The following is an 18,205-nucleotide window of genomic DNA, read 5'->3' as shown; positions in this document are numbered from 1 at the left end:
CCACCAGGCATCCGCAGAATTGGGGCTAGAGGTAGTTTGCGGGGGGATTATTTCTTCTTCATCCTGAACTTTATTTCCGATGTCCTTGTTCAATGAGAGGTGAGAACAGAGGAGTCTGGTCTGAAAAACTTCCTGCCCTCAAAATTAGTAAGGCACTGAACTACCTCAGTCGACTGGTGTTCACGTCGTGTGGTTGTGCTCTGAACTTTGCCCAGGTCTCATTTATTCTTCGTTCCTGGCCATTCTCTCTCTCTGAAGACCGTCACCTCTGTCCTGGTCACGATGGCCTCATCTTTCTTTCCTGAGTTTGGCCTCATGTGGTACCTGGAGGAGCTCAGGAAGGACGAGTTCAGAAAATTTAAGGAGCTCCTCAAGCAAACGCCTGTGCAGCTTGGACTCCAGCAGATGCCCTGGGCCGATGTGAAGAAAATGGCAAGGGAAGACCTGGCGAACCTACTGGTCAAGCATTATGGGGAAGAGCAAGCCTGGGCCATGACCTTCCTCATCTTTCAGAAGATCAACAGGCAGGATCTCTGCGAAAAGGCCAAGAAGGAGATTACCGGTGAGGGGCTCTGGGGTCGGGGGATGGGGACAGGGCTTCTTCTCCTGAGGCTCATGACCCCGTTTTGATCAGTGGTCTCCATCTGCCATCTCCATCCTCACGGCAGGGCGAGAACGCACTAGGGGACAGAGTTCTCCCTGTAGAGAGAAGACAGTGATTCCATGTGGTAGATGTGGGTGGGGACCATGTCTTAGTCTGGATTGCGGGTCTGGGCTGCCAATCAGTTGTCCTTGCATCCAAGCCAGAAACTCTAAGGTGAAGTTTTTATTATTATTGCTATTATTACTTTAATCCTCACCTGAGGATATGTTTGTATTGCTTTTAGAGAGAGAGGAAGGAAGGAAGGAAAGAAGGAAGCCAGCCAGCCAGCCAGCTCTGGCTGGTGTGGCTCAGTGAATTGAGTGCCTGCCTACAAACCAAAAGGTCGCCGGTTCAATTGCCAGTCAGGGCACGTGCCTGGGTTGTGAGCCAAGTCCCCAGTAGGGGACGTGTGAGGGGCAACCACACATAGATGTTTCTCACCCTCTCTTTCTTGTTCCCTTCCCCTCTCTCTGAAAATAATTAATTAATTAATTAATTAAAAATATTTAAAGGAAAGAAAGAAATCAATTGGTTGCTTCTTGCACATGCCCCAGCTGGGGATCAAACCTGCAACCTTTTGGTGGGCAGGACAGTGCTCCAACCAACTGAGCCACCTGGTCAGGGCTCTAAGTGAAGCTGTGTCACAGGAACTATGGACTTAATGGTTCAGCAAAAATAACAAGTAACATCTTTTGTAGATGATGCCCTGAACTGAGATTAACGGGTGTTAACTGTGTATGTATTCAAAGAGGCCACACATTTTCATGTATGCATATATTTTAATATTTAACAAGCAAACATTCATGTCAGAGAAGCAATGACCTATAGCAATATAGTCTTAAGGACCAGTTTTGTTTTGTTTTTAGGGAAAATTGTCTTTTGTTCAGAACTCTATCAAGAGTCATTGGCCATTTACAACATAATAGCCCCAATAGCAACAGTTGTCATGATCTCCGAGTTGCCATGACAACCATCAGCATTTGTATATGTCATATTCACAAACAATGCAGGTTCTCAGCCGCTTCATTATGTTCTCACAGTAGCCCCAGAGTAGCATTAAAATATTGGAATATTTACCATTTTATTATAATTACAGTTAGGACATTATGTTGACTTTAATTTAAGTAGTCGCATGCAATACAATTGTTTCAGGTGTACAATATAGTGACTCAACATTTATACGCCTCACAGTAACCAACTTCCATCATGCAAGGTTATCACAGTTACTGACTAGATTCTCTTTCACCTTTTTTACCCATCCTTCCAACCCCCACCCCTCTGGAATCATCCATCTGTTCTTTGTTTCCATGAGTCTATTTTTGTTTTGTTTGATCATTTGTTGGGGTTTTTTGGAGTCTGTATAAGTGAAGCTATAGGGTATTTGCCTTTCTCTGACTTTTTTCAGAGTATAATACCCTAGGTCCATCTACCCATGTTGTTACAAATGATAAGATTTTTTTTATGGCTGAGTAATGGTCCATTGTATACACATACCACATCTTCTTTATCCAATCATCTGTTGAGGGGCCCGCTATCATTTCTACAACATCTAATTTCCCCATGTCATGTCCTTCAGATAAATTCCATACCCAGAGAACCACTCTCTGTATCTAAATTCCTTGCAGGCATAAACAGGTACATAGTAGAGATACTGTCTTGTTTGTTTGTTATTTCATACAGAAATCATTCCATACTTTTACTACCTGTGTAATATTCCATAAATAATTGAGCTGGCCTTCTAGCCATGGTTAGAAGCGATTCTCTAGTGTGTGTTGTATAGTAGCAACAATGAACAGACACGTGTGTGTGCGCACGCGCGTGTGTCTAAGAGCAAGATTCGTCAGACTCTAGTGGCCCGTATCTCCATCACGACTGCTCGTCTTTGCCATTGTAGTGGCTCAGCAGCTGTAGACAACATGTAAACAAAGAGCATGACTGGGTCCCAGTGAAATTTTATTTACAAAACAGACTGTTGACCAGCTTTGGCCTGTGGGCCACAGTTGGCAGGTCCCCGAGCAGACGCATTGAGAAGAAAAGTGTCAGGGACAAAGCCAACATCTCTCTGAGCATTCTAATTCAAACATGCTGTGTCGTGTTTTGTTTTCTTGTGTTTACCGACTCAGGACACACGAAGGTGTATCGCGCTCACGTCAAGGAGAAATTCACCAAGATGTGGTTCAGAGACTCTGTCACCAGGATTTATGATCACTTTGAGAAGAAACTCGCCCCCAAAGAACGCGAGTATCTGGAGTCTCTTTTTGCTCCCAAGGAAACCGGGAAACGGACGGTGGTCCTTAGAGGAGTCCAGGGGGTCGGGAAGACAACAGTCCTGGTGAAGCTGATGTTGGCCTGGGCAGAGGGCACTGTCTACCAGGACAAGTTCTCCTACATCTTCTACTTCTGCTGCCGGGAAGTGAAGCAGATGACAGCAACCAGCTTGGCTGCGCTGATTTGTAGAGACTGGTCCCACTCCCTCTCCCCAGTCGCGGAGATCACATCTGAACCAGAGAGACTCTTGTTCATCATCGATGGCTGTGAAGAACTGCAGTGCAACCTGAATGAACCTGAGGCGGATCTATGCAGCGACTGGATGGCGGAGCGGCCTGGCCACGTGATCCTGAGCAGCTTGCTGAGAAAGAAAATGCTTCCCGAGTCCTCGCTGCTCATTGCCGCTGCGCCCACGTACCTGAAGAGAATCGAGGGCAGGCTGGAGCAGCCTGAGATCAAAACACTTGGGGGGTTCCGCGAGAGTGAGAGGAAGCTGTATTTCTGCTGCTTATTCCAAGACAGGAGTAGAGGCATTGAAGCCTTCGGTTTTGTTAGAGACAACGAACAACTCTTTTCCATGTGTGAAATCCCCATTCTTTGCTGGGTTGTGTGCACTTGTCTAAAGCAGGAGACAGAAAGAGGGCAAGATCTGGCCCTGACGTGCCGACGGACCACCTCCCTTTATTCCTCTTTTGTCTTGAACCTGTTCACCCCCAAGGGGGCCAGTCGTCCAGACAGGCAAAGCCAAGGCCAGCTGCTGGGCTTATGCTCCCTGGCTGCCGAGGGCATGTGGACTGACACATTTATATTCAGTGAAGAGGATCTCAGGAGAAATGGGTTAGTTGATTCTGATATCCCTGCATTGCTGGACGCCAAGGCTCTTCACAGGCACAGGGACACTGAGAACTCGTACACCTTCCTCCACATGAGCATCCAGGAGTTCTGTGCCACCCTGTTCTATTTCATGAAGAGTCACGCCGACCATCCTAACCCAGCTGTGGCAAGTACAGAGACACTGGTATCGACCTATTTAAAGAAAGTAAAGATCCACTGGGTTTTTCTGGGGTGTTTCATGTTTGGCCTTTTAAATGAAAGAGAACAACAGAAGCTGGAGGCATTTTTTGGCCCTCACCTGCGCCAGCAGGAGATACAGCAGACGTTTCGGCAGTACTTGCTGAGCGTGAGTGAGAGCGAACACCTCCAGGGACAGGTAGATTTCTTGGCGTTATGTTACTGTCTGTTCGAGATGGAGAATGAAGTTTTTACAGAGTGGGCAGTGAACCTCTTCCAAGACGTGCACTTTGTTATCAATGACAAGTTGGACTTGGTGGCTGCTGCCTATGGCTTAAAACACTGTTCTGCCTTGAAGACACTTTGTTTTTCCATCCAAAACGTCCCTTTAGAAGAGGGCGCAGACACCGCCACGTGAGTCCATTCAATGATTTCCTTTCTGTCGCCTTTTCGGCATCTGTCCCTGTTCCCAGGTGGGTTTTGCTAATCAAGTTTTTCATAGAGGATCAGGATTGGGACCTCACCTTTTCTGTCAAACAGACCTCAGCTCCCATCCTGGCTGGGCTTCTTATGAAATATGTGACCTTGTTTGTGGGGTCTTCTCTATTTGTTGAAATTGCCTCATTGCAGTAATGTGAACTACCACCTGTGAGGTGCTGTGAAGATTAAGATAAGACCCTCTATGAAATGTGCTTCCTATTCTCAAATATTTACTGATAGGCACCTAAATTGGTATCTGCCTCATTTCCATAGGACCACGCTCACAATTTCTTGACCTCCCAGCTAAAAACTACCTTTTAAAATGTATTCTGAAAAATGTAATGCATTTTAACTCACCTTCATACTCCCAACAATCTTATGAGAGCGATTCTTTTACTATCATGTTACAAGTGAGGACACTGAGGCAAAGAGATCTTGGAAGCTGCCAAGTGAGGAAGTGGTAGAGGTTTGGGCCTAGATGACCTGCTTGAGACACCTTAGCTTTCCCTATAAAACTGCCCAAAGATAAGGCTAAGTGCCTCCCCCTGATACTATTGACACTTGGGGTAGACAATTGTTGGCAGGGCAGGGGCACTATGTGCATTCTGCTGGCAGCACCCCTAGTTTCTACCCACTAGATGCCAGAGTTGCCCTCCCCAAGTGGTAGCAACCAAAAATGTCCCCAGATATTGCCCAATGTCCCCAGGGTGAAGGGACAATGTTGCCTCTGGTTGAGAATCATGAATAGAAGGTGACTAAGGGTGAGTCTGATCCGAGTCAGCTGTCCCGTGTTCAGGGAGATAGTGCTTGAGACTTATATGTTAGGAATGGCTTGGGTTGGCTGTTCACTTGTGGCTCAGGTTGAATGCTTGCCTGTGGCTTGGGTTGACGGCTCGCCTGTGGCCTGGGTTGACCATTCCCATGGGCATCTTCCCATGGCAAACATTCCCATTCTCCTTCCGTACAGGTCAAGTAACCCCTTAGTTTGTTGGCATCACATCTGCTCCTTGCTCGTTACAAATGAGAACCTCAGGAAACTTCAAGTGAGTGACAGTAACCTCCAGGAGTCGGCCTTCATAACTCTGAGCAGTCATTTGAAGCATCCCTGGTGTCGCCTTCAAAAACTGCTGTAAGTCGGAGGCCCGCCCGAACCCCAGGGGCGGTGGGGATAAATGGGAAAGGCAGAGAACCGCAGGCTACCTTTCCCATACTCACCAGGTTCAAGTGAGCTTCTCGGGGCCACAAAGCTCACAGAGGGCAGAGCGGGGATCTGGGCTCGGAGTTGATTGATCACAGAGCTTCTGCTGGTGGCCACTGCACCTGCTCCTTCCTAAATGCTTCGGGGGCACCGCGTCGATCGATATTGGAGGGCCAGTTGGGTGTCTGGCTTTGTACTAAATCCCAAGAAATAAACGGGGCTTGGAGTTACGGTCTTGACCTCAAGGAACATGTGGTCAAGGGTAGCCTGGGTAGTTTTTTTTTAATCCTCACCTGAGAATATGTTTTTTATTGATTTTAGAGGGTTGGGGGAAGAGAGAGAGAGAGAGAGAGAAACATTGATGTGAGCGAGAAACATTGATTGGTTGCCTCCTCCATGTAACCTATACCAGGAGTCGAACCTGCAGCCTAGGTGTGTGCCCTGACTGGGAATCAAACCCACAACCTTTTGGTGCATGAGATAACACTCCAACCAATTGAGCCACCCAGTCAGGGCAGGACTTCTTGATGTTGCCTGGATGTTAAAATCATACACGGACCTTTTATTCATTTTATTTTATTTTTTATTTATTTTTTTATTATTATTTTTAGAGAGTGAGAGAAGCAGTGATTTTTTTTTTTCATTTATTCATACATTCATTGGTAGATTCTTGTATGTGCCCTGACCGGGGATTGAACCTACAACCTTGGCTTATTGGGATGATGCTCAAACCAACTGAGCTACCTGGCCTGAGCCACAAAGATCTTTCTAAAAAGTTCTACATCTGGCTGTTGTGGCCCAGTGGGTCGGGCACCAGACTGTGAACCAAAAGGTCACTGGTCTGGTTCCCAATGAGGGCACATGCCTGGGTTGCAGACTAGGTCCCCATTTAGGGGTGTGCAAGAGGCAACCTATGGATGTCTCTCTCCCACATCGATGTTTCTCTCCCTCTCATTCTCCCTCCTTTCTCTTCTTTCTAAAAAAGAAATTTGTTCAATCTTCAGGCCCAGGTCAAGCCCCTACATCAATTTGTCGGAATATCCCACTTGATCTCAATGTCAGTCAAGGTAGATAACTAATGGCTTAAAGGAACACTCCCCCCACCCAAACAGTCAGTAACACCTTTACTGAACCAATACATGAGGAAAAAAAAGAGAACTTTGTGTTCATTCCCTTAAACTTGAGAGCGTGTAACCCTGGATAGTACGATGGGTCACAGGGAGAAAATCAAAGACAGATGCATCTTCTTAGGTTTTGTTGAATGAAACCTAATCTGAAATTTTCTTCATTTCTACAGGATGAATAATGTTACCTTCTCTGGTAATAGCTGGCTTTTCTTCGAGGTGCTCACTCATAGCCCAGATTTGAAACACCTGGACCTCAGCGGCACAAGTCTCTCCCGCGACGACGTGGCACTGCTCTGTAGCGCCTTGACCAACTCAGCGTGCAACATAGAGAGGTTACTGTGAGTCTCTGGGCTCTCCCACCTCACTGATTCGATTTCAGAAGGGACCATGCATTTTTTTAATTGTCTACTTTCATCTTCTTTTCTATTCTTCACATGCAACCTTAATCTCCTGTGAACTTGAGAACTGAAGGTAGGAGTTAAAGTTTCTAAATCGGTACAACCACTTGGGAAAACAATTTGCCTCGATCCAGCTTTCATAGGTCCTGGCATTCCGTATAACCTAGAAATTCTACATTGAGGTGTACGTCCAACAGAGCTGCATGAATAAGTTTGCTTTAAAACAGGTCCTAAACCAGCATGACAAGTAGTTGTATTACCTGAAAAAATGGTAATACCCCCTAGCAGTAAGTTAGAGAAGAGATCTGTGGTTATAGATTTACTTTTTTAGAATGAATGATTCACAATTATAGCAACAATTTGTTTTCTTATAACCGAAGGTCTTCGGATGACAATGGTTAACAAAATTATACAGGTGTCAGGTGCAAAATTCTAGAACATGTCCTCTGTACACTGTATTGTGTGTTCACCACCTCAAATCAAGTCCCTGTTCATCACTGTTTAGACCCCCGATACCCCCCTCCACCCCCCGTCCCTCGCCTCCCCCAGCGATCACCGCTCTGTTGTCCATGCCCCTGAGTTTTTTCTTTTTTGTTTTTGCGCATCCCTCCACCCCCTCAGCAACACCCCCTCCACAGCTGTCAGCCTGTTCTCTGTGAATCTGTCTCTATTTTGCTTGTTAATTCTTTTTGTTCATTAAATTCCACACAGAAGTAAGATCATATGGTATTTGTCTTTCTCTGGCTGGCTTATTTCGCTGAACATAATGCTCTCCAGGTCCATGTATGTCTGGCAACAATTTGAATGAACCTCACAGACCCCCATCGGTGGGAATGAGCCAAACTTAAGAGTAAACATATCATAGTATTTCATTTACAGGAAGTTCAGAGACGGGCAGGGCTATGGGGTCAGAGGTGAGGATTGCAAGGGGATGTAACAGGCGGGATCTGTTCCTGGACAGAGTCCAACACAGGTGTGTCCAATTCATGACCATTCAGGGTGAACAAGTACAAAACATCCCAAATGGGGTAGAGCAGATGGAGGGAAGGAGTTTGGGAAACAGCAAACATGAATGAACACCGTGAAGAACTCACCTGATACAGGTCAAGCAACTCACCGTGGCGAGTGTGGCCAACGCACACGGGTTTAGAAAGAGGCAGGAGCCCTATAGATCACACGGTGTACTTTGGGCTTTCCACTCAGGAAGTTTAACCTGTGTACAGACAATGACTTGGTGTGTACCTGCCTGAAGTCTGGAGACAGATGCATGGGAATCAGGGAGGGTCTTTTGAGCAGAACAAATATGGGCTTCCTGACTCGTATAGGATTAGCAAGAGGTGTAAATCTGGGACGTAGAATCCGATGACGCCCTAGCTGGTGTGGCTCAGTGGATTGAGCGCCAGCCTGTGGACCAAAGGGTTGCTGGTTCGATTCCCCGTGTAGGGCCCATGCCTGGGTTGCAGGGCAGGTCCCCAGCAGGGGACGCGTGAAATGCAAACACACATTGATGTTCCTCTCCCTCTCTTTCTCTTTCTCTTCCCCTCTCTAAAAATAAATAAATAAAATCTATAAATAAATAAATAAAACCTAAAAAAAAAAAAAGAATCCAATGACTGTGACGTCTTCTGTTCCCCACAGGCTGGCCAACTGTGGCCTCCTACCCGAGGACTGTGAAGGCTTCAGATGTGTCCTGCAGGAGAACAAGAAGCTGAGGCTTCTTAACCTATCCTGCAACTACCTGGACACAGGGCTGTCCCTGTTGTGTGAAGGCTTGTGCCACCCAACCTGTGTCCTGGAGGCCTTGCTGTAAGTGACCATTGGGAAGGTCCACTGTGGAGGGAGGGCCGTGGGGGCCGCGAGTTTGAACTCGGGCCCATTGACCAGAATCTATCCAGTGAGGGCAGCCTCACTAGCTTGCAACCCCTGCTCTGTACTTTGCACGTTTAATTTTCCCAAAGTAAATGTGCACCCTTTTGAAAGCCACAAACTAGTATGATATCGTGTTAAGTGAAATGAGTCAGGCAGAGGAAGATAAATGCCAGACAATTTCACTTATATGTGGAATCTAAAAAATAATCGAGCAGAACATAAATAGACTCATAGACACAGGGAACAGACTGATGGTTGTCAGATGAGGGGGGGGTTGGGGGACTGGCTGAAAAGGTGAAGGGATTAAGAATACAAGTTCGTGCCCTGGCCAGGTGGCTCAGCGGGTTACAGTGTCATCCCATGCACCAAAGGACTGTGGGTTTGATTCCTGGTCAGGGCACAGGTCTCTCTCTCTTTCTCTCTCTCCCACTCCCTCTCTCTCTAAAATCAATAAACATATCCTCAGGTGGCAACTAGAGAAAAAAAAAGAAGAAGTACAAATTGGTAGTTACAAACCAGTCACAGGGATGTAAAGTCTAGCATAGGGAATGTGGTCAATAATATTGTAATGACATGTATGGTGTCAGGTGGCTGCTAGATTTACAGGGGGGACCTCTTCCTAGGTTGTGTAAATGTCTAATCCCTGTGTTGTACACCTGACACTAATATAACATTGGATGTCAACTGCAATAGAAACATAAAAAAAGAAATCACAGAAAAAGAATCACAGAATTGGAAAAGTTATGGATTTTACTCGTAAGGTAATTCAATACACGCGACCAGTTCATGAGGAAGCAGTGTCTTGGCCCAGGACGGGCTCAGATGTAGAATTAGAACCAGTATTTCCAACGTCTCCTTGCGAATTCATTGTGCCCTGTTCTTCCTTCTCCATCCTTTGGTCAGCTTTGTGTTCTAATCTCTCCAGCATGTAAGGAAAAAAGAGGAGGTATTTTCAGATATGACAGAAATTCATGGCCTCCCTTAAGGATTTCATGTATATAAGATTATAGGAAGCCCCGGCTGGTATAGCCCAGTTGGTAACATTGTCCCATAAACCAAAGAGTCACAGGTTCGATTCCTGGTCAGGGCACATGCCCGGGTTGTGGGTTTGATCCTGGGTCAGAGAGGCAGATTGCTGTTTGTCTCACACATTGATGCTTCTCTCCCCTTTTCTCCTCCTCCCTCCCCCTCTCCCTAGCATGTCCTCAGGTGAGGATTTAAAAAAAAAAAATTATAGGAATACTCTCCATACTATGGAATGAAACAAAACTCCCTGACAAGTCATTCCCCGCCTTTTCTCCCATATGCTTGTCCCCCCAGGTTGGCCTGCTGCTACCTCAGTGAAGATGTCTGGGGGAGCCTGCCTGAAGTTCTTCGGTGTAACCAGACCCTGATCCACCTAGACTTCAGCACAAACATCCTGAAACACGAAGACTTGAACCTTTTGTGCGAGGCCTTGATGCAGCCAGGCTGCCACCTGAAGTCACTATGGTAAATAAATGTCTTCGAGGTTTACTTGGAAGACCAAGCCTCCTTCTCAGGGGCTGGGGTTGCTGAGGAGGCACCTGGAACGGAGGAAGGCCATAGTGTCTGTGACCGAGAGGGGGAAGGTTGAAAATGACTTGGTGCAGATTCTTGTAAAGATGTTCAGGCGAACACACGTGTCTCTTGACTCTCGTCACAGATTTAATGCACGGTAAACGGTCCTTCATTGGTGTCTACATCAGGGCTGAGAGAGAGAAATTGTTACTGGGGCTGAAGGACTTTTTTTTTCATCCTTACCCAAGTATATATCCCTTCAGGAGAGAGAGACAGAGACAGAGATAGAGGGACATTGATGTGAGACAGAAAGATTGATCTGTTGGCCCCTGTACACCCTGACCAGGGATTAAACCCTCAACCTTTTGGTAATGAGGTGATGCTCCAACCAGCTGAGCTACCTGGCCAGGGCTAAGGGACAGTTTTATGATTAGGTGTTGGCCATGTATTCTACAAGATGTATAAGTTTCATCAGGTGGAAAAGGAGAGCTGAACTTTGAGGCAGAAGGGTTAAGCACAGGGATGGGGGACCTAATAAGATATGTGAGAATGAACAGGGATAAAGACAGGAATACTTGAGGAGGGAATAAGGGCATTAAGAGAGAAATGGGAAAGCAGAGAATGAAAAGACTTCATTTCATGGCTTGGGTTTGTTTTTTTTTAAAGATTTTATTAATTTATTATGAGAGAGAGAGGAAGAGAGAGAGAAAATGAGGGAGAGAAACATCAATGCGTGATTGCCTCTCGAGCGCCCCCTACTGGACACCTGGCCTGCAACCCAGGCATGTGCCCTGACTGAGAATCGTACCAGCGACCCTTTGGCTTGCAGACCTACACTCAGTCCACAGAGCCACATCAGCCAGGGCGTAGGAAGAAAAAAGATTTTAAGTAATGGCTAAAAGTGTAGTATAACTGATGAAGGACTCCAGTCTACAGGTTCAAGCATCCTTATCTGCCCCTGGTAGGATAAGCGATGAAGAATGCCAAACAGAAAGATGATAATCCACATCTGTGCTGGGGTGAGGGCTGGGAGCGGCCCAAACGCGGGGAAGACGGGCAGAAGCAGGTCAGCGCTCCGTGCCGGTGCAAACAACAAGGCCGAGCGGTGAGGTCGTCAGCGTGCTGGGGCGCGGCGGTCGACCTGGAATTTACAACCCACTGAAATAACCATGAATGAGGACAAAACAATTTTTAAAGTAACTAAACTTCCCAACATCAGGTAGCTCATCCCTCGAGGCAACTCTAACGAAGCTTCCCTCAGACAGACGTTGAGCAATTCCCAGTGGAAACGACGGTAGAGCAAGGGAAGTGGGAAACCTGTAGAAAAATCCAAGCCAAAGGTGGGCCGCGTAGCACAATACAGGGTGGGGCAAAGGAGGTTCACAGCTGTGAGTGGGTGGCACGCAGTTTATTCTCGTATTATTACTTATTAATTATTGCATTCCTTTCCATGTGGACAGCTGTAAACCTACTCTTTCCCCACCCTGTAATAACGTTTTTAGGAGTTAAAGGAAAAAAATTAAAAAGCACAACAGCAGTCACGTAAGTGTGCACGGACATCGTAAAATCCAGAAAGAAGGTAAAGGGGTTGCTTATTTGAAATGTTGGCAGGTTAAATACAAATATAGAAACTTCTACAATGAAATTAGGAGAAAAAAAAACCCCACAGAAATTATTGCTGACTCTCAATCAGCAGAGGAGAGATGAGAGAATGATAAAATACCTAATCAAAAGAAAGCAAGAAAGGCCCTGGCCAGGCAGCTCAGTTGGTTGGAGCATCATCCATACACCAAAAAGACTGCGGTTCAATCCCTGGTCAGGGCACACACCTAAGTTGCAGGTTCGATCCCCAGCCAGGCGAGTATGGGAGGCAACTTGATCAATGTTTCTCTCTCTCTTCCTCTCTAAAACAAACAAAAAAAAAACAAAACCAACAAAAAACCCACAGTAACCCTGGAGAGTGGTAACCCTACTGTTCTCTTGCAGTTTGGTAAACTGTTTCATAACTGCTGAGGGCTGCCGGGACCTCTCTTTGGTCTTCACCAGAAACCCAAGCCTGAGAAATCTGCAAATCGGTCGCAACAACATAGGAGACGATGGTGTGAGGCTGCTGTGCAAAGCTCTGGTCCATCCCACGTGTCACTTACAGATTCTCGGGTGGGTACCGCTTCAACGTCGCGGCTATGCCTTTGTGGGTGGTCAGAAACGGAGAACTGATGGGCAGTAAGAGAAAGGAAAACGAAAACCCCATCGGGGCATGGTATAGTTACTCCGAAACATAGCGTCCGCCGTCCACGAGCACCGAGGATGGCTGGCTGGCGCCGCTGCTCCGGGGCAGGCATAGCTGACCTCCAATGGGCGTAATCAGGAATCGGGGCGGAGGGGGGCAGCCAGGTGACTGGTTGGTTGACCTAGGGGGGCCTCCCTGTCAAGTCTGGCGGTTCCCTGGTTGTCTGTGAACCGAGAACGGCAGGGAGGGCTGGGCCGCATGTCTCCTGTCGACCTGGTTAGCCCGGCCTTGGCGACAGGCGCGACAGGCGCGACAGGCGCGCCATGGGATCTGTTTGCTCGGGCTGCCGTGACAAAGCAGCCTGCGCACCTTAAACAATAGAAACTTATCCTCTCGTGGTTCTGGAGGCCAGAAGCCCGAGATACAGGTGAGAGCGGGGCTGGTTGCTCCTGAGGCCTCTCTCCTTGGCGTGCAGAGGGCCGTCTCCCCCGCCCCCCACCACCTGTCCTCACATGGACATCCCTCTGCCGGTGTCTGTCCTCGATCCTCTTCTGATAAGGACACCAGTTCTACTGGACTAGAGACAAACCTAATGACCTCGTTTTCACTTAATTGCCTCTGTGGAGGCCCTGTCTGCAAAGGCATATTTCGAGGTGTTGGGGGTTAGGGCTTCGACCTGGGGCTTTTTGCAAGCACACAGTCAGTGTCTCTGGGATGCAGGAGAACAAGAAATATGCAAGGTAGAGGCTCAGAACTCCTCTAACCTTAACTCCACAGAGTCGTATTCGCCAGTGCAAGGCCCTGCCAGCCCAGATTCAGGGGCGGCCGGCAGACGCACCCCAAGTGGGGTGAGCTACGGAGTCCCGTTGCTACGGGCCTAGGTTCAGAGAGGAACAGGTGGGGGAGTGGCCGCTTGTACCTTCCACCCCGGAGCGGTAATCCGATGTCGCAAGCACCAGATGGTCAGAGGCAAGGGGGTGGGCCTGGGCCAAGCGCCCGCTCTCCTGCCACCACGGGCGCCTCCTGCCCCCAGGAGGGGCTGCTTCTCACTGAGCGTCTGTCTGTCTGTCTGTCTGTCTCTCTGTCGCAGGCTGGGAGCCTGCACGCTGACCAGCGCCTGCTGTGAGGACCTCGCCTCTGTGCTGATCGGCAGCAAGACTCTGAGAAGACTCACCCTGACAGGCAACGCCTTGGACCACAGAGGGGTGCTCGTGCTGTGTCGGGCGCTGAGACACCCCGAGTGCAGGCTGCAGACGCTGGGGTGAGCCGCGGCGGCGCCGCTGGGGGGCCGGGCCTGCGCTCCGGAGGGAGGGAGGGGGCCCCTGAGGAGCCTCCGCAGTCCGGTCTCCCAGTCTCAGGGTCGTTGCAGGAGTGAAAGACTTAAACCCCTTAGGGAGCAGTGACTGGTGGCCGGTGAGCGCCCCATAAAGGGTGGCACTGGTCCTATGACAATACAAATCGTAATACAATTGTAGAGCAAATTGTAATCAGTAATTATAGTGCAAATTATAATGCAATTATAGTGTCAATGATAATTATAGTAACTATAGTGCAAATTATAATACAATTATAGTATGAATTGTAATTATAGGAACTCTAGTACATATTATAATCATAGTGTATATAATTATGATCTATTTATATACATAAATTGTAATTATATTTAATATATTTGAATATGTGTGATTATAAACATAAATTATAATTACACATAATACATTTTATTTATATTAAACAGATGTTACATATTAAAATAAAATTTTAATTTAACAAATTGTATTTATAATTAAGTTACATGTAATTATATAATAAAATCTAATAAAATAATATATAATACACAAGATTTGTACTATAATTATAGGCTTATATATTTAAGTCTATAGTTATATAATCAAATATATAAGTATAATTTTATAGTTAAGTCTATAATTATATATAATAGTAATATAGATTATTCCTATAATTTTATCTGATGAGTATTATTTTACTAGATGATGATATAATGAATCCAAAGCATCTCTTTTTCTCATTTTTTTCCTACATTTCTTTTTTTTATGATTTTTTATTTTTTTTTTAAAAGAGAGGGGCAGGGAGGGAGAAAGAAAGGGAAACATCCATGCGTGGTTGCCGCTCGCACACCCGCTTCTAGGGACCAGGCCTGCAACCCAGGCATGTGCCCTGACTGGGATCGAACCAGCAACCCTTCGGCTCGCAGGCCGGCGCTCAGTCCACTGAGCCACACCAGCCAGGGCTTAGTTAATAGGATAAAATGACAGCATCAGTCAGTGAGCTTGCATCTCCCCTGTGCACCCTGCTCTGTGGACCACCTCGCAAACTGTGTTAACATGAACAGCTGAATGAAGACAGGTGCTTCACAGCAACAGTAAGATGAATGTATTTGGGGGTAGTTGCAAGTAAACAGCAACAAGAGACCCCGGAACCCACAGAAGAGCCAGGACACAAGGATCCTTAGCCCTGCTGTGCAGCTAAAAGCAACTGTAGAATGCCATGCACAAGGGCAGCGTCTCCAGGACCAAGTTGTCGTGGCTGGGTGACCCTAGGCCTCTGTGCCTTCATCGCAGAGCAGGTCAAAGCAGCACTTCATCAGGCGGTTCGGAGATTTTTGTGAGATATGGCTGCCAAACCCTCCGCAGAAGGCGGGACCAGGCCCTCGGAGAATGAAAACTATTTTATCTTTCTAAGAACAGAATTACCACAAGCCCTGCCCAGGAGTCTTGGTTGGAGCCTCATCCTGTACATGAGAAGGTTGCGGGTATGCTCCCTGGTCAGGGCACGTACGTAGGTTTTGGGTTCGATCCCCAGTCAGGGCACATACAGGAGGCAACTGATCAATGTTTCTCTCTTACATTAACGTTTCCCTTTCTCTCTCTGCCCCTTCCTCTAAAAAAAAAAAAAATAAAAAAAAAAAATAGAATTACTATTTTATGTTTCTAAAAATAAAAACAACTCAGTCTTGCTCCTGAGCTCCCCCTGACTTCCTGTCCCAAACCCAACGCTGAGGTGGAATCGGGCTTCCGATCACACAGCATGTTGGTTCGGTCCCGTGACGTGTTTTCTGGCCCCAGCGGGGAGAACCCAGTGCGAACAGCTCCTCCCATGTTTGGTGACACCACCCGGCAGCTTCATGTCGGCCCTGGCTGGAGCATTTACACCCCAGAAATGCATGGCTCTACCAACCAGAGCTTCCATGCCTGTGACAACCAAGGGTCCCACGTGCATCCACACACCATCCTGTCTTCACTCCTGGAAGCCACACCAGGCCCTCCTGGGCGTGCCCAGGGAAGAAAAGTGGGAGAAAGATGAGGTACAGAGAAGAAAAAAAAAAAGAGGTGTGCATTCACTTGAACCCCTTTTGTATTTTCCAGGCTAAAAAAGGCTGAATTTGATGAGGAAACTCAGAAACTTCTGACGGCCGAGGAAGAGAGAAATCCCTCCTTGGAAATCATAGATGAGTGACGGACAAGGAAGCCCAGGGCGGGGGGCAGGGGGCAGGTGGGGGGAGACCGGCTGGCAAGCAAGCTGGCCTTGCAATGCAAGAGCAGCCCTGACTTCTGCCCGCTCTGTGCCCAGGAACAGCGAATTCCTGACCCTGATTTTTTCTAGGACCCCAGTTGATAGATGTGTTTTATCGATGGTGTGTTTGTGTGGTTTTTATTAGCTTTGGGGATATGGGCAAGCCACAGAGAGACCTTCCAGATAAATGTCCCCTCCTGTCTCACAATGACACTTGAAACCCTGAATAAAGTTTTGGCTCTTAAAACATGTTGTAAAATCTTAAGCAGGGCTTGGTACGGGTGGACGCCCGGAGCACGCGTGTGCATACAGCCACGCAGACCCCTCTCCCAGGCGGCTCAGGGCTCTGAACACAGGTTGCTGCGTATTCTGCGCGTCTGACCAGTGGGTCAGCACCGGCTCTTTCTCTTCTGGGCCTTGTGACAGCCTTTTATTTTTTTCAAATAATTTCCACTTTCCAGTGCCAGTTGACATACTGTCATAATAGGGCATATAATATTTTATCATTAGATGACATATAATTATGTGCGTGTCTGACATATAATAATGTTATATTCATTTGAGGCGTACAGTAGTGTGGTGAGGCATCTCTACAATTGAGGAAGGGATCCCTCCTTTAAATCTACTGCCCAGCGGGTACCCTACATAGTTATTACAATATTACTGACTCTATTTCCTATACTGTTTTTGTAACTGGCACGTGGCATGATGGTATTTTTAAAAAGTCAGAAATGTGCGGACCACCCACTCCCTCCCTCCAAGAGTTCAGATGAGGATGAAGGTCCCTTGGACACCAGCCCTGTCTCCTTCCTCTCTCCCTGAACCCCACAAGCAGCCCCATCATGAGGTTCACGTATAGCCCCCCAATACTATCCCTATACTCCCACACTTGAACGTCTCCATCACCAGTGTAGCACTGAGGGTTTAATTACATAAGAGAGGCTGCACTAAATGCACGATTCTGCAAGTTTTTAAATACCTATCTGTATATTTATCTTTATGTATCGCTCTATCTAAACCTTTTGACCTGACACACAGAACGGCAGGATGTATTAAAGTACTTTGTTTGAATTATCTATTCCATCGTTGATAGGCTTTCATGTGTTTCTAATAATTGACATTATACGTAGCACTATAATGTGCAACTTTGCAAACCTCTTATCCAGGATTCTGAGCCATTCTAAGTCCAGGATCCTAACTACCTAGAGATGTAAGTGTAGCACATGCTCTTACAAACACAACTTAGAGAAGGATCAGGCTAACTCTATCTCTGGCTGCGTAGCTCCGGTGGCTAGAGCCTTGTCCCAGTACACCAAGGTTGCAAGTTCGATCCCTGGTCAGGGCACATACAATGAAGCAACCAACGAATGCATAAAAATAAATGGAAAAACAAATCAATGTTTCTCCCTTCCTCTTTCTCTCTACAATCAGTAACTTTTTTTAAATAACCTTAATGAGAAAGAGGCTAGTGGCATGAGGGATGCAGGTAACAGTGAGCTAAACTCTAACATGGTGAGAAATCAGCACACGGTGCATAAAATCTGTATAGCATGTCAGCCAGCAGAGCTGCTGGTATTGATGGACATGCAATGGAGAAAGGACTAAACCACCAGCTGAGCCAAAGATGGATCAGTCTTCACAGCAAACCTTCAAGTGTGAGTTCTCCTGTTGACGGGAAGGCTGTGTGGATCCCAAGAAGCCAGGTGCGCTCATCCACGCTGACATTCCCGGGCCAGGTGGAGTGCGCCGGTACTGGCCCCTGCCCTCCTGAGCCACGCTGGAGCGACGAAGAAGTGGCTTCGAAGTCATGTCTGAGCATCCTCAAAATGTTCTGGAATACTTTGATGTAACTGAGGGGCTCTATGACGCATTCAAAGAGGTTAGCCTAACAAAAATTTCCCAAAACAG

At 47.0% G+C, this 18,205-nt stretch overlaps 1 protein-coding gene across 1 annotated transcript; it reads left to right on the top strand.

Annotated features, from left to right (window-relative positions):
- Window positions 1-282: 282 nt before the first annotated feature.
- Window positions 283-16,240, top strand: NLRP4 (NLR family pyrin domain containing 4). Its single transcript, XM_054588145.1, has 9 exons — window positions 283-562; window positions 2,767-4,336; window positions 5,370-5,531; window positions 6,898-7,065; window positions 8,764-8,931; window positions 10,315-10,485; window positions 12,520-12,690; window positions 13,854-14,024; window positions 16,150-16,240. The coding sequence occupies exons 1-9, from the start codon at window positions 283-285 to the stop codon at window positions 16,238-16,240; spliced, it is 2,952 nt and encodes a 983-aa protein (XP_054444120.1).
- Window positions 16,241-18,205: the final 1,965 nt, after the last annotated feature.

Source organism: Pteronotus mesoamericanus, unplaced genomic scaffold, assembly GCF_021234165.1.
Source record: "Pteronotus mesoamericanus isolate MK-2021 breed Mesoamerican mustached bat unplaced genomic scaffold, CSHL_Meso_final scaffold_128, whole genome shotgun sequence".
Lineage (NCBI taxonomy): Eukaryota > Metazoa > Chordata > Mammalia > Chiroptera > Mormoopidae > Pteronotus > Pteronotus mesoamericanus.
Note: the sequence above shows the minus strand (reverse complement) of the source record. Positions and strands in the feature narration are given on the sequence as shown.

What these genes read in the sequence shown, in the direction of transcription:
- NLRP4 (XM_054588145.1), top strand. Translation starts at nt 283, where the DNA reads ATGGCCTCATCTTTCTTTCCTGAGTTTGGCCTCATGTGGTACCTGGAG. An exon ending in GAGGGCGCAGACACCGCCAC is followed by an intron (nt 4,337 to 5,369) that starts GTGAGTCCATTC and finishes CCTTCCGTACAG; the next exon opens with GTCAAGTAACCCCTTAGTTT. An exon ending in TGTGTCCTGGAGGCCTTGCT is followed by an intron (nt 8,932 to 10,314) that starts GTAAGTGACCAT and finishes TTGTCCCCCCAG; the next exon opens with GTTGGCCTGCTGCTACCTCA.